The 27950-nt window shown below is 44.1% G+C and overlaps 2 protein-coding genes and 1 long non-coding RNA gene across 5 annotated transcripts in view; 1 reads left to right on the plus strand and 2 right to left on the minus strand.

Moving 5' to 3' along the window:
* The window catches only part of LIN9 (lin-9 DREAM MuvB core complex component), a 43657-nt gene extending 28237 nt beyond the window's left edge, over nt 1-15420 (minus strand). For 2 of the 3 annotated variants that reach the window (XM_077340838.1, XM_077340823.1), the window contains exons 1-4: nt 15262-15420; nt 4577-4609; nt 3414-3508; nt 1084-1188 (exon numbers count right to left, since the gene is read on the minus strand). In XM_077340838.1, the coding sequence (XP_077196953.1) occupies nt 1084-1188; nt 3414-3508; nt 4577-4609; nt 15262-15340 (312 nt within the window). In that variant the 5' untranslated portion in view covers nt 15341-15420. Of the gene's footprint in view, nt 1-1083; nt 1189-3413; nt 3509-4576; nt 4610-4880; nt 4922-15261 lie in introns of all 3 variants that reach the window. The other variant, XM_077340832.1, reaches the window with a different exon arrangement.
* On the plus strand, nt 14752-27847 carry LOC143838957 (uncharacterized). Its single transcript, XR_013231498.1, has 3 exons — nt 14752-15172; nt 26943-26992; nt 27166-27847. It is a non-coding gene; the product is annotated as an uncharacterized LOC143838957 (long non-coding RNA).
* PARP1 (poly(ADP-ribose) polymerase 1) overlaps nt 23911-27950 on the minus strand; it is a 42999-nt gene continuing 38959 nt past the window's right edge. Inside the window, exons 21-23 of the mRNA XM_077340812.1 lie at nt 27487-27548; nt 26506-26620; nt 23911-24370 (exon numbers count right to left, since the gene is read on the minus strand). Coding sequence (XP_077196927.1) covers nt 24289-24370; nt 26506-26620; nt 27487-27548 — 259 coding nt within the window. The 3' untranslated portion in view covers nt 23911-24288. The remainder of the gene's footprint in view (nt 24371-26505; nt 26621-27486; nt 27549-27950) is intronic.

Here is a 27950-nt window from a genome sequence, read left to right on the forward strand (position 1 = left end):
GAATGAAAGCACCTGAGACATCTTCCGCCTCTGGGGGAGAATGTGCTATGTTATCAACTATGGTTTGATCTTACCAAACATTTCTACAGGTGAAAGAGCAAGTTAAATTTTTACTCCCTGGGAGTCCCCTGTTGCCAGACACTTATAGGGATGGGACTTTAGGGCTGCTGTGGGAAGGGGGGAGAATCTATAAAAACTGCACACTGACCCAGCTCATGAAAATTCTTGGTGGGATCCACAATATACTCTCTATCAGTGAAGATAAAAAAAGCTTTTAAAACTAGATATGACAATTTAATTAAAAATATGGATTAAGCGTTAGTTTTTGCAAAGTTGAATGTAACACAGAAATACTAAAAGAAAGCCTAAAAGTGATAAAATCTTAACATATAATCTACCTTCAATGTAACACATAACCAATATAATTACCCTGTAGATGCATCACTCATTGGATAGAAAACTTGAAGCATAAATCCAAAGTACACCTAAATGTACTTTTAGAATGCAGAATGTAGATGCTAGCTGTCTTTATTTGTAGTGTGCTTTTTATTTTAACAAATAAATGACTTACATGTAATCGTCTACATAATTTAGGCTTGATATTGGAGCTGAAGACTACCAAGTAATCAAATTTAAAATTCAGATTTATCTCCCCCATTAAAGACCAGGACAACCAAATACTCCGTTTTATTTCTTATTATTCCTCATCTATTAAATCTGGAGCTGCACTTGCCCCTTCCGCAATTTGTGCTCAGTAGTCAGATCCTGACAGGTTTCACTCAGCTGTTTCAGCTCCACTGGGAATCTTGTTTCTCCTTTTTAGAGCAGAATCTTTGGGAATGCAGAATGAACAGATCCAGGTTTCTTGATTGGTCTTGTGCCTTAGCCTTGAGAGCAATAGTAACTTATGTTAGTACTGTTAATAGAAGGCTTAGCTCTGTACAGACAGCACTTAAACTGGAAGCTGTTGGTTAATTTGGACTAATTATAATAATGAAATTGAAAATGGAGTGGTTTTAGGTTCATTTCTTGATATTAAGTTTTAGTCTAGCTTTCAGAAATATAAATACATTTTATATATACCTGTGGAATCATTGCAACCCTCTGATTTCTTTTTGGTGATCTTGTACTTATTTGTCTTTCTTCTTCCTCACAAAATGAACGGCTACGTTTGGAACTTCTGAAGGGCTGGAATAAACAAATAAAAACCAAGACAACTGAATTGTTTCAATACGGCAAATCCCTGATAAACAAGCAGAGAGTACTTCCTTTCATACTGTCTGCTTTGATAACACAATTAAGGCCCCGAATCCAACATTCAGTAGAACAAATTACACAACGCAGCAAAGAAGTGGATCCAAAACTCCTCTTCATGAATTTCAGCGTATTTAAAAGGTGCACCTTTAGAATCTTTCCCATGCTATAAAAATTTTTAGTGTGGGGGAGTAATATCCTTCTTTTCTGCTATATATAGCATTGAAAATGGCTAACAATTGCTAAAACATGGCTATGACCATGCCCTGATGAAGCTGTCTAGATCTTAGCCAAATAATTTAAACATCAAGCACAACATGAAGCAAAAGTGGTTGGGGTCAGAAGAAGCATAATTGATTACATTATTGTTTCAGAATGTTTTGTATAGTTTATTAGATCATTTAAGGTATCTTTTTATGATAGGGAGCATTTGCATTTAATCATGGTATTCAGTCCCCCCTCAGCTGATTTGCGGCTAAAGAAAGGATCAGTGGACCTACAGACACTGAAATTAAGCTACACCCTGATAAGATTGTGGCAGATTTGCTTAAATCTCATGCCTCCAGTGATGCAGCACAAAGATTCTTAAATTGTGACCAGCTAGACAATAGAATAAATGTCTTTGAACAACTGTTAGGAGAAATGCAGCTGGTATTAAAAATGTGAATGCAAACCAGAAGCAGGTAACAAGTAAGTCAACCAAGCCTTGGTGCAATGGGGAATGTAGATAGTGTAAGAGTGCTCTAAGTGCTAAATGTGGAGAACACAGACACATCCAATACAAAGCTCACTGGAAGAGCTAAAGGAAAAGAAATCCTATTGTAAATCTCTAAATTAGTGGTTCTCAACCTGGGGGTCGGGACTCCTTTGGGGGCTGAATGACCCTTTCACAGGGGTTGCGGCAGGACAAGCAGCTTGGCCGGGGGGGCATGACCCACACAACAGCCTTGCAGGGTAGATCGATATAGAGCATTTGTCTGTCCGGAGCAGCAGAAAGGAACGAGATCGACATGGTGGGACAAGAGGCAGAACTGAACTGAGAAACCCCGGGGGAAAAAAACATTTATATACAATCATGAACAATGGATCTTCCCGCCATTGGTCAATTTTGGTTTAATTTCTGTGAAAGAACACTTGCATAATTGTATGGCTGGGGGTCACCACAACATGACAAACTGTATTAAAGGGTCATGGCATCAGGAAGGTTGAGAACCACTGCTATAATCAAATGCAAAAAGCTGGATGATACTCACAAGGCCTGAGACCAACTACAAGCAATTAAGTAAAAAAATACATCTATTTTGCCAGATTTTGCAGCTTCTTTCCCACAAATTAGACTTAATTTTGAGAAATTTAAAATCGTGCTGCCTGACAAAATCTCTAAACTAACTTCTGCCGTTGCTAAATTTGCATGGAAAGCGACCAAAATAAGGAAGATCTGGGTAAAGCTGGAGCAATCTTGACTTAGTTGTATTAATTATTAGCTGGAATGTATTTTAATTTCAAATTGTAGCTCTATTGATTCTTATGGCTGGAATCCTTTTCCATTTTATTTGTATTGCTGTTTCTGGTCTACTACCACATTAATAAACTAAAGACTGTGATAAAAATTTAAATGATAGCCATCATGCATGCAAATATAAATATTACTATAAATATTTATATTGGTATTTCTTTTTGTACCCATATAACAGTGCAATCTCAAGCAGAATGGCCTGAGACCTGGGTAACTCTGAAGAAATGTGTACTGTATGATTCCCACTGGCTTTTGTTGTTTCAGTCCATTGCTTTATCTGAGTGTTTAATGAAATGTGAGGGAGAAAATTCCAGACTGTAAAATAATTCCAGACTGTAACACGGGGACAAAAGCATAGATAGTATATCCGAGGACACAGAATAAGAGGACCTTTCACCCTAATGTTGTATATGTTCACTGTGTTTTAATGAGTTCAGTGAGGTTTATATTCTGAAGAAACCTCACACAGGGCTGCAGTCTTAGCTTTGACGATAGTTAGAACTTGAGAGCTATAGAAACAACTTTGAAATGGCAACTGCAATATAAGCTAAAAATCTCAAAATGTAAAAAGGCCAAATGGAAGCTAATATGGATTTTCAACAGATGTAGGGAGCCACTAGTATAGGTCAATGTTACCCCTTACCATTTCTACTGCTGCTCCTGCATTCTTGCCTTTCCAAACGGGTGTTTTCTGCAGAGAAGTGAACTTTTCATTCCATGTGTTCGATAAACTTCCCTCTGTTATGAACAAGTCACACATTATAAATACAGTTGTTTCCACATATGTGAAATAAGTAGAATAATGATTATTCTTAAAATCTATTACAAATAGATAATAAAATGTAACTAAATTAATACTGTCGCTATATTTTTGCTTGTCAGAGTCACATGGAAAGCAGTAAATAGGAAATATGTTTGTCTTCCCAAATGGCTCACAAAGGTAGAGGGAAACTAAACCTATCACTCATATATCTATAGCTCTCCCTCTTTTCCTAGCAGAATTTGCAGCTGATAACAGAGCTTGGCTGATAAAAACAAGGACATGAAATATAAGCCTTGGATTTTTATATTTTTGGGGGGGGTGGGGGGGAGATTTAGCAACCTTCATTTGCACTTTCTTTTGTCCTAAAAATCTCTTTTATGAGCCTTCATATCTCTACTTCTGTATATGTGCCTATTTCACTGCAGGCTGCAATGAGATCCCGGTGGACATCCAGACCCAGATGCAGCTGGCTCAGTTCTGTAGGGCCTGTGAGACGGATTTCTTCCACCAAGCATTTGGTTGGGGCCACTGAATCCTATAATATCAAATGGGCACTCAAAGACACTCTCAAGGAAACATCTGTCCTGGAGAGGGACCTAAGAGTACTGAATGACTCAGAAACTATATTGATGTTGCTGTTAGTTATAGTGATGGTTTAATGAGCTTTTAAGACGTTATAAATTGTGTAAAGTATTTTATTGTCATTAACTAAAATGTATTGTTATTATTAATAGTTATAATGTTGTACACTGCCCTGAGTCAGCCTGCCGGGTGGGCGGAATAAATTCAAATAAATAAATCAACATGTTGTGAAATAAACATGCTTATTTACTGTGCATCATGCACAAGTATTATAATGGCTAGAAGACATAGGTTCCTTTTTGGCTAACTTCTCCTGAATCTGTTGCTGTTTACTTCATCCACAGTAACTGTTATTCAGCTAACCTTACTTTTCTACTTATGCAATATGCTGTCAAATTTCATTCACACTTGTGACTGTCAATTTCATGATTGCTACAACCTAAGAAATAAACATGTCTTACCTTTCAAGCTCACCAGGGCTTTTGCTGATGAACCTGCAATTAGTAACATAAAGTCAATACAAATTACAGTATGTTGCACAGTAGAATCATAGATTGCAATGCTAACGTCTCCGATATCCAGCTTATTTTGTTGCATTACTAAGGAACCAGTGAGAATATATCTATGCTATAGTGTTACCACATCAGTCCTGCACTCCCATTCCGGTGTAACTTGAGTTTGGGACATTTACCCACAACCAGTTTGGGGAAATTAAGCCCTTCCTAATTCCACAGCATGGCTAGTTTGGACAACTAATATACTCACCAATTAAAGGGGAGCAGAACATGTGGTTTAGGCATCTTTACCTGGATAGTGGACAAGCAAAGCTCTAAGTGCAGCTAATAGGCAATCAGTAACAATAAAACAAACAGATATTCTCCAAAGCAAGATTTAAAATTTATTTAGGGGGATATAGAGGTATAGGAATCAAAAAGGTATTTGAACATAATAGCGCTATTATTTTGTTCAGAGGGATATGAAGAGAAAGACAACCAAACCTATGGCTGAGTGGGATTCTGCACCAGGGACCAGTCACGAGGTGAAATGTGAATATGGAGAAGGCAGAAGTTAAAGAAGAAAGAGTTTCCAAAGATCCCAAGAAAATAGTAAGCTTCCAGAAGACAGGAATAGGCAGCAAATGGATGAGACTGAATAATTACGGCTGGCAAAAAAGTGACAATTATAAGGGCAACCACAACAGAGTATCATAGAAATAATTGTAAAATCCAGGAGTTCAGGGTGAGTACAAGATGCAAAATCTCTGAGTTTCTTGATTTTGATTGAGTTAAGGAGGGGCACTTTCCAGAAAGGTAACAAAAGGTCTCTAGGCAGACCCGGTTTTGGCCATGGCAACACTAGGGCTCTCGCAGGTTGTTACCAGTTCCACCTATCATGTGGGCCACACCCTATATCTGATGTTTTGCACAGGGGTGAATGTAGAGCTGGTTGTGTTCAGTACTGTACTATGGTCAGACAACTGTACCATGAAGTCCCGTCTCTGCTTACCACCCCCCCTGCTCAGGCAGGGGCAGATTTTTGCCACCCCACAGAGACTTATGGAACCAGAGGGTTTCCTGAATGCTCTGCAGCAGGGGTCATCAACCCCTGGGCTGCAGACCGGTACCGGGCTGCGAAAGCCTTGGCACCAGGCCGCGTGGGGGAGGCGCCTCCCTCTCCCCCCCACGCAGCACGGCGCTTGCTGCGCCGGGAGCGATCGGCCGACAAGGTGGCCGATTTGCTCAAGCCTAGGCCCATGGGCCTAGGCTTGAGTGAATCGGCCACTTCATTGACCGATCGCTCCAGCGTAGCGAGCACCATGCTGTGGGGGAGGTGGGAGAGGGTGGTGTGGGTGCTGGCAAACGTGCAGGTGCGGAATTGCTGCGCCTGCGCATTTGCGTCTCCCCCCCACAGCACAGTGCTCGCTATGCCAGAGAGGGGGGGAGAGGGAGGTGCAAACACGCATGTGCAGCAGCTCCACGCATGCGTGTTTGCGTGGCAGCTCCGTGAATGCACATTTGCCCCCACGCACCAGCGCCCGGGCCTCCCTCTCCCTCCCTTCCGCGGACCAGTCCCCAGCCTGGAAAAGGTTGAGGGCCACTGCTCTGCAGGACCTGATACCTCTTGGCAACTCATCGGATGATCTGGTCAGTGACAGGCATACCTGGATGCTGGCTGCCATTGACGAGATTGCACTTGGTGTACTGAGTACAGTTCTGGAGGCCTCATTTCAAAAAGGATGTGGACAAAATTGAGAGGATGCTTTAGGCTGTTCCTGCATTGAGCATGGGGTTGGACTAGATGGCCTATATGGCCCTTCTCAACTCTATGATTCTAATTCGAGCTGAGTAACATATGAAGCCACTTTGGCAGGTCTTATAAGAGCAGTATTGTACAATATAAATTTTGTAAATCAATAACTGATGCAAATTGCAAAGAAAAAAATTAATGGAGACAAGACATTAGGCTGCTCTAAGTTACAACAGAAGATGCATACTAGCCAACAGTCTGCCTATGTAAACTGGATTGTAGTATATTCTTTTAGATGTGGAAGTGACTGGTAGCTTTAAGAAATATAAAGAGAAAACCACATTACTTCACTGTGTTTATCTAAGCTTATTTTAATAGATCTTGTAATATTGACATAGCTGCTTTAAGAAACAGACTTCATACAAATTCTCTAACCACCCCAAACTATGGGCCGTTCCGCACTCGTCCAAAATAGCACAATGGTTACAAATTGAAATCGCTACAGTTTTGCCATTATGCACAACGTCGTTGACAATCTGCAACACTCCTGAAACCGATCAGCAAAAAGCGCTTCGTTGTAGTGCTTTCAGGGAAATCCCAAAAAGTAGATTCACCCTCCGGAAAGCGCTACACTCCTGCAACCAATCTGCAACACTAGCGGGAAAGTTCTGTGCGTTACCATTGTTGCGGTTTCTGCAAAGTCCCTCCCCCTGGCTCTCTCCTCTGATCTTCCGGCGAAGCGATCGCCATTTTTTTTTCTCCGAGCGAGCGGAGATCAACGCACCGGCAAGCCTTCGTTTACCCAGCGAGGCTTCCCCGGCTGCAGTCCCTCTGTTTAAAGTCACCAAGCACAAGCAACACAGAGGCCTGTTTGCTGGTTTATTTTCCCTTTATTTTTCACACTATTTTCGGCCGAAAATCGCGCCCGTGAGGGGGGGGGGTTTCACTCGGGGGGAGCGTGGCAACGATGAAACGGCAGCTCAAACACCACCTGCTAGCTGGATGGGTCTCTCCTTTGCAACGAATCAACGCAGATTCGTTGCAACGTGTGTGTGTGTGTTTTTTAAAAACCTTCCTTAAAGGGAAAGGGGCTGTTTGGGAGCATGATAACGGCCGCCCATTGGCTGCTTGACGGCCAGGGGCGGGACACAGCTCGGCAATATCGCTTCCTGGCTAGCGATTTTTGCCGAGACCGGAAACCTGTGGGAAACAATAGAAACGCAACTGGATTCCACTACAAAGGCAGGTATGCATAATGACGAATTCCACAATTTAAAATGGCGATTTTTTGTTCCGCAACCAATTTGCAACATGGATCCTGGTGCGGAATGGCTGTGTGTCACCTATGCAAGTCTCTATGTAGACAGGATCATAATAAAGGCTAGGGCTGGGCATTACTGTGCTGGCCTCAAAAATCAAATATAATTTTCAAAATTTTTTAATACGTTAACTTTCTTAGAACTACAAAAAAGATAACTGAATTATTAATAAGTTTGATACCTTTATAAAACCAAATTAGCAGCTGACCAATTCTTTGGCAGAAGCAAAACCACAAGACAGCAGTATTTCTTGGTTCCACCAACAAGCAAGATGGAGTCATGGTTGTTCCAAGCCAGTCTTTCTCAACCTTTTTATCATTGAGAAACATTATTCAGGCCAGCAGGCCACAACTTCCTGCCACACCTCCAGAAATCGCATGTCACCAGAAGTGACATCACCTAGAGCCTAGACACTGCCATTGGGTCTGACATCATCTTGCATGATATGGCGGCGGGTCAGTAAGATCCAAGTGAGAGCTCCACAAAACCGGGGATATTCCCGGCTAATTTTCAGCTTTTTGTTACCATACAATCAAAGAATCCTAAATCAGAACCACTACAGCACCTGCATTTAACATTAAGAAGACCAAGAACTCACTGGCTTGAGTGCTAGAAATAAAAAAGACACCACGACTACATCCACTCAAGGAGCCTAGAGTTACGATCAAGATCCCACAAGGTAAGGAGCTAAGATGGCTGTTACAACTTCCAAAAGGGGGTTGGGGGAATTAACTCAGTGGAGGCCGGAGCTCACAGGCCTACTGTTACTCGCCTCCCACTGCCTGGAAAGAAGCATCATAGCCCTTCATGTGGGGGAGTGCAGAATCGAACCCGGCATGCCAGATTAGAAGTCCGCACTCCTAACCCCTACACCAAACTGGGTCAATATCACCCAATAAATTTTTTAATTAAATTGTATATATATAAATCTCACACAATTGGCTAAAACCATCTGGTGCCATGTTCCAGGCAGTGACATTTACCATGGGTGATTGACTGTATTCCTGTTTTGAAAACTGCAGTTATGTAAGGTTGTCGCAGGAGAAACTTTGCTGTACTGCTAATTTTTTTCCTGAAGTCTGGGACAAGAGCTCACCCTGAGTTTTACGAACACATTGCACCAGATATCAATTAACATCATAGTGACATCCTTGGCTTTGTGAACTATTTGATCATGATTAATTGCCAATATTTGACAGGTTATCTTAAGTGTGCCAACAGTGAAGCCTTATAGTGCACAGAACAATATACAGATTTGTTGCTCAAATTGCATAAAATCAGAGCTAGCCATAGCCCAGGACTAAGTGAAAGAGCACAAATGGGGGGGGGGGGGGGAGGCACTGTAGGGCTCCCAACAACTCAACAGGCTGCACTCTGCAACCCACCTGACAGTTTTGACTCATAAGTTCAAGAACACTGGCTTAGGAAAAGGCCACAGCTAATTTTCCCAGCTGTAAGAGCTGGTGCAAACTATAATTCTTGCCCTACAGAATCAACACTTACAAGATCTGCCTGCTAGGTTATTTTCCTAATTTTTAAAAAAAATTAAATGGAAAGCGTTTCTAAGTAAAGATGCTTAGAGTCAGAATGCAAAAGTAGTAGACAAATATATACCTAAAGTGAGACTGAGAACTTCAAAAATAGGATGCTGACATTTGATTAAAAATGTAGCATCACAGATTAGAGTACTGCATGGATTCTGGCTTTAAAAGTTATACATTCTGTAAACATTTGCATTCTACAAACTGAATAAATTAGGCTGTATGCACATTGCTTACATAATTTATTTCACTTTTTGGTAGTCACATGTGAAACAAGTGGAAATCCACAGGCAAGTTCAAACACTTCAAAAACCTCCATACAGAGTAGAATTTGAACAGAGGTCTCTTTGGGCCTAATTTGACAAGCTAACCATATAATACTGGCTTTCTAGAGTACCTGTGGGTTAAAAAAGCAAAATCAAGGAGTTCTAGCAGTAGTTCTTTGAACTCCAGGGATGCTGGGAATTTTTCTTTAATATGGTAATGTGTGGTACAGACTAAACAACTTTGTGATTGTGTCTGTGTACTAAAAGTAGTTAAAAGAAGGCAGTTAGGAAGAAAAGATAGCCTTAGTAGTGGCTTTCTGGAAATCAAAGAGCTCCACAAATATACTCTAAGAATGCAGAGGAAAAGTTCATTTTCACAAGCAGCAAATAAGAAGATAAAACTGTGCTTAGCCTTGCAGGTGGGGTTGATATGATGGGGAAAAATTATTTCTTCAAAGAAAAAAATATAGCACATCATGGAAGCAGCTAGGCTAGATTCATTCTCCGTAGTCTTCTAAAGAAAATTTTTCCATTGGGTTTCTTGTCTTTCTCACTTGGGTCAGGAGGAAACTTGTCTTGAGGTTAGACTACAATTAATACATTTGGATAAACCAGTCTGTGAGATGACTCAGGAGATGACAGATTACTCAAGAGATGAAGTTCTATATGAAACAATATTGGATATCCGTTCTGAGAAAACCATTATTTTTTGAAGTCATCTCTTCGGTGAAAACCAAGTGTTCTGATATTAAACAATCACATATTGACAACCTTGGGCTTCTAAAGCACCGTTATCTTTTAATATTGATGGGATGGGTTATCCCAATGTATTAATTCTAATTTGTTCACCATGTGTATTCCTTGTTCATTGTTTGAGGTTAAACTAGCTGTGATTGCCTTGGACTGACTTTCACTAAATAAATGTTTACTGAGCCTTTGACATATGAAGCTAATACTGTCTAAGATACACATTTTCTCTTCAGTTTCTCCGCTCCACCATTTTATTCTCACAACAACCCTGTGAGATAAAGTTTAACTAGTTCCAAGTCACTCTCATATACAATTGTATGCAGAGATACTCTAGCTGGATGGGGGGGGGGGGTGGCCATGCTCATAATGTTAGATCTGTCAGCTGCTTTCGATGTGGTCGACCATAAGGTATTGGCCCACCACCTCGCCAGGACAGGGATATGGGGAACAGCCCTTTGATGGCTGTGCTCCTTCCTGCAGAACCAGACACAGAGGGTTGCTGTAGGGGATGCGTTGTTGTTGTTGTTGTTGTTGTTTTTCAATTTATTCCCAGCCACTTCCGAGACCGGCTCGTGGCGGGTTACAGAGTCTTATAATATCCCCATTAAAACCCCCATTAAAGGTAAAGGTAAAGGTATCCCCTGTGCGAGCACTGGGTCATGTCTGACCCTTGAGGTGATGCTAGCATTTTCATGGCAGACTAAATACAGGGTGGTTTACCAGTGCCTTCCCCAGTCATTACCGTGAGCCGGCTGCTGGGATCGAACTCCCAGCCTCATGGGCAGAGCTTTCAGACTGCATGTCTGCTGCCTTACCACTCTACGCCACGAGAGGCTCTTAAAAAAAACATTAAAAGACATAAAAAACCCAATATGGCGGAAAACCCACTCCTAACACCCATTGCTAGAGGGATGGAGAAGGATGTCAAAACAATGTACTACTCATACCTAGAGGGGGGGAGCGTTGATCAACCTCGCCGGCCCCAGCCTCAACCATAGACCTTGGGGAAGAGATCCACTTTACAGGCCCTGCGGAGGGCTGAAAGTTGCATCCCTGTCAACTTCCTTATGGGGTCCTCAGCGAGTGGTGCTTTTAGCATCTTTGTGCATCCTCTAGCCCAGCTGGTCCAGAGCTTTAGGCTGGGCTGTCATCAATATGCCGATGACACCCAGCTCTATCTCCTCATGGACAACCCCCTGAACTCCCCCCTGGAACCATCTGCCAGATGTCTGGAAGCTGTAGCTGGATGGCTCAAGCAGAGTCATCTGAAACTCTACCTCTCCGGGATGAAGGTCCTGTGGCTGGGAAGGAAGAAGGTAAGATAGGAAGCACATCTACCTATTCTGGCCAGGACACAACCGAATGCCGCAGCCCAGGCCAGAAATTTGGGGGTTACTTTGGATGCCTTGTGGTCCATGGAGGCACAAGTCACGAAGGTAGCCTGCCAGATGTCTTATCACTTTCATCAGGTGAGGCTACTAGCACCGTACCGGTCTTCAGAGCACCAAGCCATGGTGATCCATGCAATGGTCACCTCCAGAATCGACTTCTGTAATGCACTCTGTGAGCCTGCCCTTGTCTCTGACCTGGAAATTGCAGCTGGTGTAAAATGCAACTGCTAGGGTCCTCACAAGAACACCTTGGAGGGCCCATATCCAGCCACTGCTGAGGCAGCTGCATTGGTTACCGGTTGCAGCCCAGATCAGGTTCAAGGGTCTGTTTTTTACCTTTAAGGACCTTTGCGCTCTGGGACCCACATATTTGAAGGACCACCTGTTGCTCTATGCCCCCCACAGGGTCTTACACTCTGCGGGTACCAACTTACTGATTGTTCCTGGCCCCCAGAAAATTAACCTGGCCTTAACCTGGTGGAATGAGCTCCTGGAAGAGCTGAGGGCCCTGTGAGAACTTTCTGCATTCTGCAGTGCTTGCAAAACATAGCTCTTCCGCCAAGTCTATGATTGAGGCCAGAGCATGGGAGATCAGATGGGCCCCCCTGGAAGATACTGCCACCAGGCTAGATCATTGCTTCCAGTGGTTTTTTAGCATGCGTAATCCTTGGTGCACCAAGACGCAACCGGTATTAGCTGTGGGGATGTGAGATAGTTTTGCTGCCGGGATTGAATGGGGATATTTTAATGAGGATATTGTGTGTTTTATGTAGGGGTTTTATCATGTAACCCGCCATGTGACAGCTTGCCGTGAATGGCAGGATATAAATCCAATATAATAACAATAACAACAACAACCACAACAATAATAGGACCACTGTGGGCTTGGAATAACTTTGCATATAATCACACTATTAACATGCTTCAAGAGAATGAGGATTTGAATTTAAGCTCACCGCAATCCTAACCCCTACAACACAGTGGTTCTCATGCAAGTTAATACATAGTTTTAACAAGTATGTTGGCTTTCAGACTATGCCAGCCTTATAATTTTACATTTAGCATAAAAACAAATGCAAACATCTTGCACACATTCATGCATGTCTATGTATGTTATGTCATATATTATCTCTCTGTTCAGTGAACAAGTTTTGCACATGGTAATCTATCATGAGTCTCCTTCCAAAAGGCAAAGGAAGATCCTTGAACTGTTCAGTCTTAACACAGGATCATAGACCAGAAAATACAACTTATTTCACTATGATCTTAAAATGTATGTTTTCAGTCTACAATATATTTTGAACACATTTTATGAACTATGGTAAGAGTATATTCAAATCTTTACTATACAGGTAGTTATTTCCAATGGGCAAAGTATACTGCTATGAAGTCTGCTACACATATTATAAACTGAAAATACTTGTATCATGCTGCAATACATTTTCACATTTAATCTAATCTAATTTATTATAATTTTTAAAGTTTAAATAAATATTTTAGAATGTTCTTGTTTTTGCACTTATTACAGTTTGCATACAAATACTTCACAAGTAATAAATAATTTGCCTGCAAGTGATCTTTTGCTCTTTTTCATATACCACTGTTTTGTGTAACACCAAGATGGCTGTAGGTCTAAGCATGAAGTATGTTTAGCACTTTGCTTTTTGGTAAATGACTTTGGCCATCATTCTAATTATTCCTATTCAAATATACACAAAGTTGAAATGTGTCAGTTAAATCCATCCCTTTGTATTCACAAACACTTTAAGATGCCTATGTGTGCATATCTATATGATGCTTCTCCATGTTCAACACAAGAAATGTGCTTGAATCCAACCTAAATTTCAGCAGATACCAGACAGATGTGCATGTCTGTTTTGCTGCCCCCCTCCATGCTGGACACTTCCCCTCAAGCTAATGGGTGGGCACCTGTCCCCCAGGAGCAGCATTTCAGAATGGGCTTTGGGCTGCCAACTGGGAGGGAGGAATCAATTAAAATCATCCCCCATGCCTAGGATCTAAGTCATCCTGTACTAGTGGCCCCTGTTTATTCCTTAGAAAGAAGTTTACATCATCAATAAGCATAATTCTTCAGTTGTAACTTTTCTTAAACAAAAGAGCTCAAGTAAGTTCTAACCCAGTGGTTCTAACCCACGGGGTCCAACGACCCTTTCACAGGAGTTGCATCAGGGCAAGCAGCTTGGCTGGGGAGGGGGGGTTTGCCATTCACACAATAGCCTTGTGGGGTAGATCGAGATAGAGCAATCGCCTGTCTGGAGAAGTGGAAAAGAGCGAGACCGGCATGGTGGGACAAGAGGCAGAACTTAACAGAGGAACCCTGGGAAAAAAAAACAATTTATATACAATCATGAACAATGGATCTTCACGCCATTGGTCAGTTTCGGTTTAATTTCTGTGAAAGAACACTTACATAATTTTATGGTTGGGGGTCACCACAACATGAAGAACTGTAATAAAGGGTCGCGGCATTAGGAAGGTTGAGAACCACTGTTCTAACCACTATCATAGCACTGTTTATGTGGAAGATATGAATTGTCCATGGGAGATATTCTTACCCACATTGTCGTTTCTTATATGGCTGCACAATACAAGACATCCTTATCCCTGTAGTCTTTCCTCAACAATAAAATATACCATACGATCTCCTGAGTTCTACCAAAATGGAAATATGCCCTTGTATTTGCTATCCTTCCAAAACAGTGCCTAGACAAACCTGGCAGATCATACAGACAATGCAACTACTGTACAACATACATGATACTCCAAGCCACAAATCAGGAAGCATGTTCTTTTATGTAAGTGAATATCCTCAAAACCATGTTCTGCCCTTTGATTCTGTACTCAGACATATCCTGCTTAATACTTTAAATATACACGAGAAAGGCAAAGGGGCACACTGTCTTTTCTTTAGCCATCCTAAGGATGGGTTCCACACAGATTTGTTTATCTCTATAAAGAAGCTCTTTCCTAAGCAGCATCTTTGTTTTGCTTTTAGGTATAACGCAGGAAACAGAAGCTCCTTAAATCCACTGAAGGCAAATGTCATGTCAACCCCCAGGGGCAGGATGCCCAAGACGGGACAAAGCTTATGCTGCACTGCCTGCAGCCTTCATGCGCTGGAAAGGTGCAATGTCAGTGCCGCCCAGTGCCCGAAGCGAAAGACTGCCGGGCTTGAAGGGCGTGCCACGCTCCCTGCCCACCACTGACACTGCCCGGCCTGCGCTAGGTCTGGGGGTACAGGGCGCGGCTCCCCCCCCCCCCGAGGAAAGGCGGAGGTTATATAACAGCGGCTTCCGGCCCTGCTCTGCTGGTCTCCTCAAGAAGGGAGCTCAAGCGGGCGGCTGCCGGGGACGGCGCCGGAGAGCGCAGCTAGGCCGGGCTGGGGACCGAGGAAGGAGACTGTGGCTCCGGCCCCGCACCGCTCCGGCGCCCATAACAACAGCCACAGCGGCGGCAGCAGGCGACGGAGCAAGCAGCGAGCGCGACCGTCGCGCCGGATCAAGACAAGGGAGCAGCTCGAAGGTGCCGTACCCGGAACCGCTCTTCTAGGGGCGGCGGGCTAAGGAGGGCCGGCAGCGGGGCGCAGCCAAGGGGCACAGGTCGCTACTCACTCTCGTCAGGCAGCTGATCCAACTCCGCCATCTTGAAGGAGCCGCGCCGCTTTTTCAAAGGCTGCCTGTCGCGGTGCATTGTGGGCAGAGGAGACTCGGTTCTCCAGCCTGCCGGAGTGGCGAGCGGCCGGGGAGGGGGGGAGGGGAGGAGGATGGGGGGGGGGGCTGCCTGGGCTCCGCCGGGGCGGGGGCGGGAGTTCACGAGGCTCGCGCGCCCTGCTGTGCCGCCGGGAGGGGGTCGCGGGGTCCGGTGGAGTCGGCGGCCGTCTTGCTGGAGCCGGGAGGGCGCTGAGCAGAAGTGGCGGAAGCACCTGGCGGGGACTCCGTCTGGCAGGCTGCGGGGAAAGTGGCACTTCACACTCTCCCCTCTGGTGAAAAGCAAGAGACGCGCAACGACACCCACCCGTGAAACTTCGCTGCAGCAGCCCCTCTGTGCACAGTTCACTTGTCTCTCTCGCCCCCCCCGCCCCGCGCCTGATCTGAGAGCTTTGTTTCTACAATTCCTAGGTCTTTTCAAAAGCTGGTACTTTAATCTGCCAGAAATACTTTGCCTCTAAATATTGTAGACCCCCCTTCTGCGCCAGTGGGCAATATTCAGACCCACTGTTGTTTCCCCCACACTCGCCCATCTGTTTTTCTTTCCCTCTATTTTCTACTTGTTTTTTTCAGTCAACAACTCACAATAGTTAATTCTGCTGTTACGAGCCATGATCATGAAAATGCTATGCCAACAAAGAATTTGCCCTAATTGCAACAATGTTTAGTCATATACATTATGGCCTTCTGTAATACTTAAAAATAGGGCCTCTTGTGGCGCAGAGTGGTAAGGCAGCCGTCTGAAAGCTTTGCCCATGAGGCTGGGAGTTCGATCCCAGCAGCCGGCTCAAGGTTGACTCAGCCTTCCATCCTTCCGAGGTCGGTAAAATGAGTACCCAGCTTGCTGGGGGGTAAACGGTAATGACTGGGGAAGGCACTGGCAAACCACCCCGTATTGAGTCTGCCATGAAAACGCTAGAGGGCGTCACCCCAAGGGTCAGACATGACTCGGTGCTTGCACAGGGGATACCTTTACCTTTACCTTTAATACTTAAAAATATTGAACTAATACAGTTACTATGACAGTTACCAGAATACAGTTTACCAGAAAAAGGTTTAGTATTTTCCTGTGGCATTACAAATACACCATTCTTCGCTTTCCCTGTTATTTCTTCACATGTCATCATTCTTACAAGACCACAGTTTGAGGGGGTGCCGGTCAGCAGATTAATATAAGAGGACAGTGAGCATTGGGGCCTGCAAGTGAATATTACTATATGGCAGTGGTCCCCAGTCCAGGGACCAGGACCAGTTCATGGATCCGTAGGTACCGGGCCATGGCTCCTCCTCGTCCTCCTCCCCGGCTGCTGCCTCGGGGGCTGCCCTGCTACTCTGCCGCCGGCTCACCTTTGGTGCTCTCCAGCGGCTGGCATGGCTGGGGCTCCCCCTTGGCGTGTCACTGCACAGCTGCTGCTGGTAAGGCCCCCTGCGGGTGGTGGGAAGTCAGGGGCACCAGCAGGAAAGCAAGTGGAACAGGGGCTCAGGTGGCAGCGATGTCCCTCGGCAAAAGACTAACCCCGCCCCCGGGCCTCAGTAAAATTGTCAAGCGTTGACCGGTCCCCAGTGATGAAAAGGTTGGAGACCACTGCTGTATGGAACTCAGCCCTGATTAAGTGCCAAACAACTTAAAGTACATTCTCACAAGTAGCAGTTAAGGTTTGAGTCCCTTTGAATTTTTTGTTTTTTCTCGGTTAGGTTTTTGTAGCGCTGCTTTAAGGTTTTAAGATCTAGGGTTATTTTGGATGCATTACTTAGCCTATACTGCTGGGATTTGGCCACAAACTTTGTCAGAGGAGGGATATTATCTTCTCTGTTCTCCTCCTGCCCTAAATCTGCACTCTGTTTTGTGCTTGTTGTCCTGCATGTGTTCTTTTTTTTTTATTTTTGCTGATTCTCTGGAGTGGGTTTTGTATATCAAAATAAAATCTAACTTGATGTGCACAAGCGTAAAAAGGACATGGGTTCATGGTGGTCCACTAACCAAACCCCAAACAAAATGGGCTGTAAACAAATCCATCTGGCAAGTTTGGTTCGGTATGTTTTTAACCATTCTAACCATAGTTTCCATTGTAGTCCATGGACAACTGGAGGGCCACAGTTTGACTACCTCTGGTGTAGGTGAACTCCCTCCTTAATCTTTTGGCCTTGAAACCGCTAGACCTAATGGTCTAACTAGCACCCAGGTGGATTTCTTCCTTATTTTGTTCTCTGCAACTGCAGTCAGCATTACCTTGAGATCTCAGAGAAAGAGAAACTTGCATGATTTTTGCAGTCCTCAAGCCGGTGTTCATGAAGGGCAAGAGTCCAGTCACTTGACAATTGTAACAAGCTTTCCCATCAATCTTCATTGCTCTTTAATTTCTTGCAAATTCTGTCCCGTATAAACTTTATATCAGTGGTCCCCAACCTTTCTGAGGTTGGGGAACGGCAGGGCATTGGGGCGCGGCCCGCAGCCGCGCGGGCCACGCCCACGCATTGGGCCGCGCCTGCATGTCAGGCCGCACCCGCATGGGCGAGGCCCGGCCCCGATTCCCTCTCCCCGCCCTCCCGCAGTAAGAAGCTTTCTGGGCCGCAAGCTTGCGGCCTGGGAAGTTTTTTACTGTGGGGGGGGCGGGGAGAGGGAGCCGCGGCCCGGCGCCATGGCCTTCGCGGCCCGGCACCAGGCCGCAGCCCGCAGGTTGGGGACCACTGCTTTATATGACATTCTCTCAATGTAAAATGTTATATGGAGAATCTCTTTCATGAAATGTACAAATTATCTAAGCCTCAGGATAATCAATTTTAAAATTCCTGATTCACAGCAGTTTTACAATTGGATTTTGTTTTCCTTGTTACCGGAAATGTTCTGGGCACATATTTATTTTTATTTATTTCATCGTATTTGTAGATTGCCGCTCCTGGCCAGCCAGCTCATGGCTGTTAACATCAAAAACTAGAATATAAAGTAAAAAATTGACCAATATGTAATACATTTTAAAAAGTATTAAAATTCCCACATCCACCCACCAACTATCCAATCCCCTCCTCTCTGGCTGCCAACACCCAAAAAAAGAAGAAGAGGCTACCCAGATAGAATTATTGGAGTGCATTGAGGAACATTGAAAGAGAGGAAGTAAACTCTAATTTCATACATGCGCTCCCTGACCTTTTGTCAAGGGATCTTTAGTCTGTACTTGAAATGAATGCAGCTTGGGCAACACTCTGGGGAAGGCCTTGGAACAACAGACAATGAAGGAAACAGCACTTAAGTTTAATCTTTACTGAACACACAGCTTAGGTGTGTCTTAGAACAGGACTTTGTATATGACCCCAATTTGTATATGACCCCAAGAATTTATTTATTTTATATATATAGGCATATATATAGGCATATAAAGGTATACAAATCAAACAATTTTTTGGTATAATTTTACCATTTATTAAAAATGAAAACAAATTTTCATACTAATGAAATGGGTGTGCTTGTTTTTACGTAAAGAATTAAATCTCAGCAGGATACTTGATATTGCTGGATGTAGAAAATCTTCAACATTTTGATCAATATTTCAATGGGTTAATCAATATTTTGATTTTATAATGCTGGTTCGCATAAATACGTAGTACAAAATGGCAGAAGTATGTTTAAGGTCATTTCAGAAACTTCAGTTTATGAAATTAAATTTTTTTGCTTAATTTATTATATTCCCTTCCCCTTAATCCTCTAACAATTCCCTAGTTGTTAACCTTCAAAAACCCACCCTTAACTCCTCTGTATCAGGTATCTCCGGGTGTGGCTTAATTCTGAAACAATGTACAGTCAAAATTTAAATTCCTCTATTTTGATAATGAGTTAAATTACTTCAAGTGTCGTCAGTCTGCCAGGTGGCTTCTGTGCCCAGCATGTGTGTATGGTGGTGGTGGAGAAGCATTCTGGCAGGGGGGCTGCCTGCCTGCATTCAACACCCCGACATTTTATGTGCTCCCGTGGATGGGAGAGGGATGGCAGAACCCAAAACAGCCCCAACCACTGATTCATGCACATACCTTGCCCCAGATTTGGCCAGCCAACTCACCCCCACTCAGCCACTGCTGCCACCTCCTTTACCACAATCACTCTCCTCCTATGCAGCTTGACCAGGCAGCACACCTCTTCATCTCAGTTGAAGCTGAATGTGAATGTGAATTATTTGCTGTATACTACCCAGAGCCACAAGGGAAGGGCTCTTGTTTCCAAATCTGGAGAGACTGAAGACCACTACACTATTACAGTAGTGTTATCTTTGCATCTCTCAGGTTGTGTATTTCCCTTCTTTAGCATATGCAAAAGACCACTGAATGAGATAATTATCTGAAATTTGAGTCTCGGCATAATAAAACAAACTGCTTTATATCAGCATATTTTGTGCAACTTAGAAATATTAGCAATCATTTATGGTATCTTAACCCAGAAACCAGGTAGCTAGTGTACTTACAGGGATTTGCCTGGATAAGTGACCATAATTGGTGCAGCATGTAGCAGGCTCCCTCTAGTAAGAAACTGGTAGCTGAAAGCACATTATACCAGTAGTTCAGCATGTTTCAAGTTGTAACTTGAAAAGCTATACAACCATCCTCTGCCCTATATTGCAGTCTCCTTAAGGACAGCTAAGGGTGTTCTTCTGAATATATCATCTTTAACCGCTCCTGCGGAGCGGAATAAATAAAAGAGTAAGCCCGAAGAGGGAGGAGAAAGGGCAGCTTCTGTCCGGGATAAAAATTTGGAAGGCCCAATCAGGAGCCACGAAGCCACTCCAAATGCCACTCCAGGGCCAAGCGGCCAATGGGGAGCCGTGCAAAGCCCAAAGCTCGCCTTGCCCGGCCGGGGACTCACCGCACACAAGGAGAAGCAGCCTTCCCTGATGGTAAGTACTCCCACTGGCTTTCCCTCGCCCAGATACATACACACAACCCCCCTGGCCGCCCCCCCAATCGTGCTGCTGCCGCTTCCCCACCCCCACAGACACACGCGCACACACACACACACCAGCCAAATCCGCCTGGCCGCCCCCCCCCACGATCACGCCGCAGCTGCTTCCCCAACCCCACCAACACACATACACACAAACCCCCTGCCCCCCATTGTTCTGCTGCCGCTTCTCCGCCCCCACAGACATGCATACACACACACAGCCAGCCACTGCGCTCTCCCACCCCTTCCCCCACCCCACACATCCACGCCCACACTCCTCTCTACCCCCCTTTCCTCGCCACCTCCTCCTCCTGATTCGCCCCCCTGCGATTCCCCCTTCTGGATTCACACCTCCCCTGTCCCCTCCCCTTTCACCTACCTCTCTGCCTGCCTTCCTTTCTACCTTCTTACTTCCTGACTTCCTCTATTTCTCCATCTCCTTCCTGTCTCTCTGTCTCTCCCTCTCACTTGCTTCTTGTCTTTCTCCTTTACTTCCTTCCTTTCTCCCTTCTACCCAACCTTTCAACCACCCCTTGCCCTTCTTTCTCCCTCCCATACCTCCTTTCCTCTTCTTCCTTCTTTGCCTACACTCTGCCTCCCCATTCTCTAGCGCTCTCTGTCTTTCTTCTACAGCGGGCTTAATTTCTAATCCATGAATAAAATGCATACCACAACAAAATTTATAGTGTAAAGGAGCAGTATTTATGATTGGTGTCCCCATGCTTTAGAATTCTCTTCTTCAAAATTTGCCTAACCTACACCTGGATATTGCCAGATCCGTTTTTTCAAAAATAAATTATTTGTACTAGTTTTTGGTTGAGATTAATGAAGTGATATCTCACTTGGATCTAGCACAGGCCTTAACTATTTTACTTATGAGATTTATTTCAAAGATACCTTCTCTAAGTATTTGAGAAGCATGGGCTAGAAATCTCTCGAGTGACCATGATTGCTACCACAATCTTTGTTTTTAGCATTCCTTCCCCCATGGTCAGGAGGAACCCATCTGTTTCTACTAGTACTAATCCATGAACATCCAAGCAAGCTGAAGAAATTTCAGAGGTGCTTCTCTAAAACCCCCAAGAATGAGTCCAAGCTGGAAGGTCATTAAGGTGTTTAGAAGCCTTAGAGCAGGGGTAGTCAAATTGTGGTCCTCCAGATGTCCATGGACTACAATTCCCATGAGCCCCTGCCATTCGCTGGCAGGGGCTCATGGGAATTGTAGTCCATGAACATCTGGAGAGCCACAGGTTGACTACCCCTGCCTTAGAGCATAGGTGTATAGGTGAAAGATCTGGACTGGAGCAAAGACAATGTTCCTAAAGCCTCTATTATTTAAGGCAGTGGTCCCCAACCGTTTTATCACTGGGGACCACTCAACGCCGGAGACCACTCACCGGGGACCACTCAACGCCTTTTACTGAGGCCCGGTGGGGAGGGGGGTAGTTTACTCCTCTACTCTCAACCACTGCCATAACGCTCTCTGATCGCTATGGTAATGTTTAAACATCCCTTCAAAATAAGATACAGACACGCCACAACAATGAACATAAGAAACATTTTATTTTCATGGAAACTTTAACTCATGACAATGACAGATCAATGGGAACCCTGAGCTTGTTTCTCTGCAACGAGATAGTCCCATCTGGGAGTGATGGGAGACAATGACACCCGAAGTGTGTTGTAAAGGGCCGGGGGGATGAAGTAAAGGGCCGGGGGGGGGGGAGAAGGCGTCCTTCGGGGCCCACCTCCAATTAGTTGAGGGACCACATGTGGTCCACAGCCCACAGGTTGGGGATCGCTAATTTAAGGCATGAGTTAGAGACTCAAGTCTTGGTTCATTAAAGTTTTGCCTAACACAAGTTTTTTTTTTACCAGACCTGATTATTGGTGCCTGTGATAAGCTTTGCCATAGTGCCTCTGAAATCAGCTTCCTAATAATCTGAGGCTTTTGTTTTGTTTTGGTAAATTTTCTCCATGGCTCAGGAAATTGCAAAAAACAAACATGCACAATAAGATTTCCAGAGTGCAGAGCTTCAATGTCTGGTGCCCCTTCTTAGCCCTTCCATATGACAGTTGAGGAATACTTCCAAAATGTTTAAGTGCCATCAAGTTGCTTCTGACTTATGGCAACCCTATGAATTAATGATCTCTGTAATGTCCTATTGTTAACAGCCTTGCTCAAGTCTTGCAAAATGCAGACTGTCTTCAATTTTTCCTAGCATTATTGTCTTTTCCAGTGACTCTTTTCCTCTCATAATGTGGTACAGAACGAATTATGCAAAACATGAACAATAATGTAAATTTTAGCAACTTATGCAAATCACAGAACTCTGCTATACTTGCTGCAGAATGCGAGATTACTTAGTGCCAAAACAAAACCACCAACTTGTTTTGCACTTACAATATAAAAAGATCTGCCTATGACCAGTTTAGATGGTTGTTCTAAACCTTTTTCGGTCTAGTGATATAAATGTTTAAACTAAAGTACTGACAGGCAGGTAAAGAGGATATTTCAGTATTTTTCATTCCAATTTTTCCAGTGGAACAAAAGATAATTATTTTTAAGGAAAGATTTTAAAATACTTTGAACAATCTTTCAATCCCTCCAAGTTCTATTAATTATGTCAGTTGTAGTATTTGGAAAGTATATTTCCTGTTTACATATCTGATAGCAAAGTAGGAATCGCGATCCCTGATCCCTTTTATCCCAGTCAGAAGATGGGAGGTGTGTTGCAAGGAAGGAATTCAGGATTCAAAGGTACAATGCAAAATGTAATCAGCTTGTTTAGAGCAGGAAAGAAATGCTTTGAAATAGAAAATTGGCATCTAGAGATTAGTTTGTATTCATTGTTCTGAATTTGAGGATGAATTCAAGTTTAACAGTCTAACGTGCTCTCCACTTGAAGCTTCTCTGAGGACCGGTTCTTTTAGATGAGCATAGAATGTCCTGGCAAATTAAAATTTCTCCCTCTGGTTTTTGAGTATTATGACTCTTATGTCAGATTTATGCCCCTTTATTCTTTTGCATATGGACTGGTCTGTTTGTCTGATGTAGAGTATGGAAGGGCATTGCTGAGACTTGATGGCATATATTATTGAAAGATGAACAAGTAAATGAACCTGAGATGGTATAATTGGTGTTAGGTCTGGTGATTGTATTGTTACAAGTGAATATGGGGATAGAACTGGCTTCTTGGTTGATTGCAAGCTCCAGTCCCTGAGTCTGTGTCTCAAGACAGGTAGGGCGCTAGTAGCCTTGCTTAACCAAGGTGGTGAAACGCCTGGTGGGCTACTCTCATGATCTTCCATGGATAGTGGGGCATCCGGAATCACGCCCAGATTTCTGGCTAGGGGCGTGATGTTCAGTTGTGTCCCGGACAGAGTGGGTAAACGTGCTTCCTGACCTACCCTCTTCCTTCCTAGCCATAGGACCTCCGTCTTGGAGGGGTTGAGTTTCAGACAGCTCTGCTTGAGCCACCCAGCTTCCAAACATCTGGCAAATGGTTCCTTTCACTGATTGCTGGTTGCATAAAGGATGACAGTTTTGTTAAACTTGCATTGGTCCTGTGTATTGACCACAGGATCACACTGAAATCAATGAAGGTGAGGACACAAATAAAGAGTTAGTATGAAATTAGCTTTTATTTTTACTTCAAAATAAACATGTTTAACATTTATTCATAATAGAAACTAAGGAAGATTTTATTTTTGAAAACCCAAATATGTGTAAACCATTCTAAGTTTCTCCTCTCTGCCTCACTTACAAAAGGCTAACATCAAAGGGGATTTTTTTGGTCTGTCAGTTAGAAGACACACAGTAGTCCCAAAACTAGAAGGGGTCAGAAAGGAAACAATTCTCAAAGTTAAAACAAAAGCCTTGCTAAAGGTGACTGCTGAAGTTTAGTCAAAGCCCTGCAGCCTCTTTCTGGCATGGGAACTGATACTTAGGCATCTCAGAAGTTTACACGATTAACTTTTTAACAGGCTCTTCCAATTCTTCTTTACCAGAGAGACGTCTTATAGTTGAATTTCAACTTCAGCAAGTATTTCAAGTTTACCTGAGCAATATCATAGACAATATATCTGTGGGAAACAATGAATTAAGGAAAGGTTTAAAAGAAGTTTTGCAGGGAACATTAATATGGAGTCAGATCCTATGGTTGCGCTAGTGGAAAGTGCTCATGATGGTGAATTACTTCATACCTCACCTTTTCTACACCAGCCTCCGGGAATGCTCAAAAAGCATTCCTGTAGGTCACATGACCTATGGGCAAAAAGGCATTGTGCACAGGAACTGCAGCTATCATGAAGGTCTCCTCATCTTGTTCTCACATCATCAGAAAACTTGGCAGAGATCCTGCAAAAGCTTTGTTGGTGCTAGAGAATGAGGAAGCATTTTTATCACATTCCCCCATCTCACTGCAGCTTCCATGCCGCATGGTTCTCTGTCAGCACCCTGTAATGGACCTAAATGGAAACTAGCAGCTAATGGAGTTGCAGATGCATTGGCGTTATCTGTACCTTGCATGCAGTCAGTCAGCTTCCAAACTGTCCCTGAGGGAAGTTCTACCTAGAGCTTACTGCAGAAGTTGATATGCCAGGTACGAATCACACTATCTCCCTACAGCCAATGAGCCAAGTTCAACTGCAAAAAGCATCTCAGGCTGGTTACAGCTGTCATCTGACCAGCCCAGAGCAGAATCTACAGCAGGCCCTACTTGAACAGCTGTTTTGGCTATGCAGCCTCTATCTGATCACTTTTCTTCCTGACAGCAGTGGTAGCCAATGTCATTCATGCCATTCATGCAACAAATACCCCCCCCCCTATATCACTGGCTTGAGAGACCAAGATCCCTTACTAATAGCATTTATTTATTTATTTTTGATTTAATTTCTAGACCCTGCCCACAAACAGGCTTGGGGCAGTTTACACAAATAAGTTAAATATTTAAAGTAATAACTCGATAAACATGATAAGACACTAAAATTATAGGGTTCCGCCATTCCTCCAATCAACCAACTGCCACTGTCCTGCTGGCAATTTTACATAGAACAAGAGGGGACGTCTAAGGTAGGGAAATATAGGACAGGGGAGGAGGAAGGCCCACATACCTCCAAGATCACTGTGGCCTCAACCATAGGCCTGGCGGAAAAGTGCTATTTTATAGGCCCTGCAGAACTTTGACAGCTCTGTCAGGGCCTTCATCCCTACAGGCAGCTCATCCCACTAACAGGGGCCAAGCCTAAGAAAGCCCCGGCTCTGGTCAAGGCCAGCCAAAACTCTCCGGGACCAGGGATCACCAGCAAGTTAGTATTTCCTGAGTGCAATATTCTTTGGGAAACATACTGAGGCAGTCCCTCAATTAAGCAGTGGTCCAGATAACGTAAGGCCTTGAAGTTATTGGCAAAATATTGAACTTGATCTGGAACTCCACTGGTAACCAGTGCAGCTGTTGGAGGACAGGTCAAATATTAGTCCTCATAAGGACTTGAGCAGCTGCATTTGATTCCCCACTCCTCCACATGCAGCCAGCTGGGTGACCTTGGGCTCACAGCCCTGATAGTGCTGTTCTCACAGAGGAGTAATATCAGGGATCTCTCAGCCTCACCTACCTCATAGGGTGTCTGTTGTGGGGAGAGGAAGAGAAGGTGATTGTAAGCTGCTTTGAGACTCCTTCCGGCAGTGAAAAGCAGGGTATAAAAACCAACTCTTCTTCTAATATCCATGGGAGGGCCAAGAGTAGATTCATGAAGAGCAGGCTACAGCATTCTGGACAACTGCAGCTATATTTTCTGGGGCCAGGTATGGCGCTAATAGTTTCAATTGGCACAGATGGTAAGACACCTGGTAAACTACATTTGTGACCTGTGACTCCATTGAACAGGATGCATCAAAGATCATCCCCAGATTCCTGAGTTGTTAATTGTATTCCATCCAGGCAGGGGAGGTGGTCTTCCTCATCTAGACCTTTCTTTGCCAGCCACAGGACTTGTGTTTTTGTGGGATTTAGCTTCCGGCAACTGTCAGAGCCACCCTGTCATGACCTCCAGCCACCTGGCCGACAACTCTGGGGGCGTATCTGACTGGCAGCTCATTAACAGAGAGAGCTGGGTGTCATCAGCATACTAGTAGAAGCAGCTCCCTTCAAACAAGCAGGCAGATGGCCTTGGAACCAATCTATATACATTCCCTAAAAAAAATACACTTCAAAGGATACTCATTATAGAGAAGACAGGTATCACTAATTCCTGATGGTACTCCTTTGCCTAAAGGAACGTCTACACCCTCAAGAGATATAGTGGCTGAGGGATCCGGTGCAGTTTTGCCCAAGCCTGTATTAAGACAGAAAGGAAGCATATTCATGTTGACAAGTACACTTCTATGCTGAAAACCGCTGAGTGTGTCAAAATAGTCAGCTGCAGTAAAGCTGGTATGAATCCCCACTCTGCCATGGAAGTCTACTGGGGAATGTGGGCTAGTCATGAACTTTCAGCCCAGCTCTAAGCACAGGGTTGTCCTAAGGACAAAATGGAGGAGAGGATAATGATGTAAGCTGCTTTGGGATCCCCCCATCGGGGGGAAAGGCAAGATATAAATGAACTGAATAACAAATCAATATATTTATTCTGCACCTGTCTTTAATTTGCTTTTTAGGTGGCTACTTTAAGTGCTATTCAACCTGACTGAAACACAAGTTTCCCAGAGTAAGTTGGGATGTGTGTGTGAAAACCATTCCTTTGAAGAGATTTAATGCAGAGTATTTAGTCTTACAATTACCCCCAAACTCTTATGGATTAATTTGTATATACTTCTTTCCTTACTGGTCCAAACAACTTGTGATCAGTTACAATATATCCTTATTTTGTTTTATTCACAGACAGTAAGTTGGATTATGGTTACTCAGCAAACTGCACGGATGAGCAGGTAAATTTGAGCAATCACCTCCTGTATCCTAGTCCTGGTCTACACAATACCCCGGGTTGTGTTTAATATATCAGAACCTTCATTTTCTGTTTCCATGATCTCTTTGCCCTTGACAATTGAAGCAGACAGCTTACATTCTCCTTGGGATTTTTTAGCAGAAGCTCACATGAAGGCTAAAATATCATATCTACAATAATTAACAATATGTACTAAGAAATATCTCCCCCCACCTGTGCTTTATAGTTTTTTTCATACATACTCAAATGAGATTTACCTTTCACACTGTGTTTTCCCTTTGGTACCTTGGTGATATGGGAAGCGTTCTTCATTTCACACCTACCAAGCGAAGAGATGATTATTTAGAGGAAGGTAGTGATGCAGAAATTCAAACAAAAAGCCTCCTCTTCAGATGGTACTGGTTCAGAGCAACAGACTTTGCTGCTCAAGAATGCAACACTTTAATATGACTTACATTTTATGCTTTACCACAGTGGTTCCCAACCTGCGGTCTGCGGTCCGGTGCCGGGCCGCGAAAGCCAGGGCGCCGGGCCGCAGTTCCCTCTCCCCGCAGTAAAAAACTTCCCGGGCCGCAAGCTTGCCCGGGAAGCTTCTTACTGCGGGGGGGGGGGGGGGGGGGAGAGGGAACCAGGGCCGCACCACGCGTTGCGCATGCGAGACCCGGCCGCACATGCGCACTGCGTGGCCGAAATCGCGCATGCACGCTGCACGGGCAGGGCA

Source organism: Paroedura picta, chromosome 1, assembly GCF_049243985.1.
Source record: "Paroedura picta isolate Pp20150507F chromosome 1, Ppicta_v3.0, whole genome shotgun sequence".
NCBI classification, from domain to species: domain Eukaryota; kingdom Metazoa; phylum Chordata; class Lepidosauria; order Squamata; family Gekkonidae; genus Paroedura; species Paroedura picta.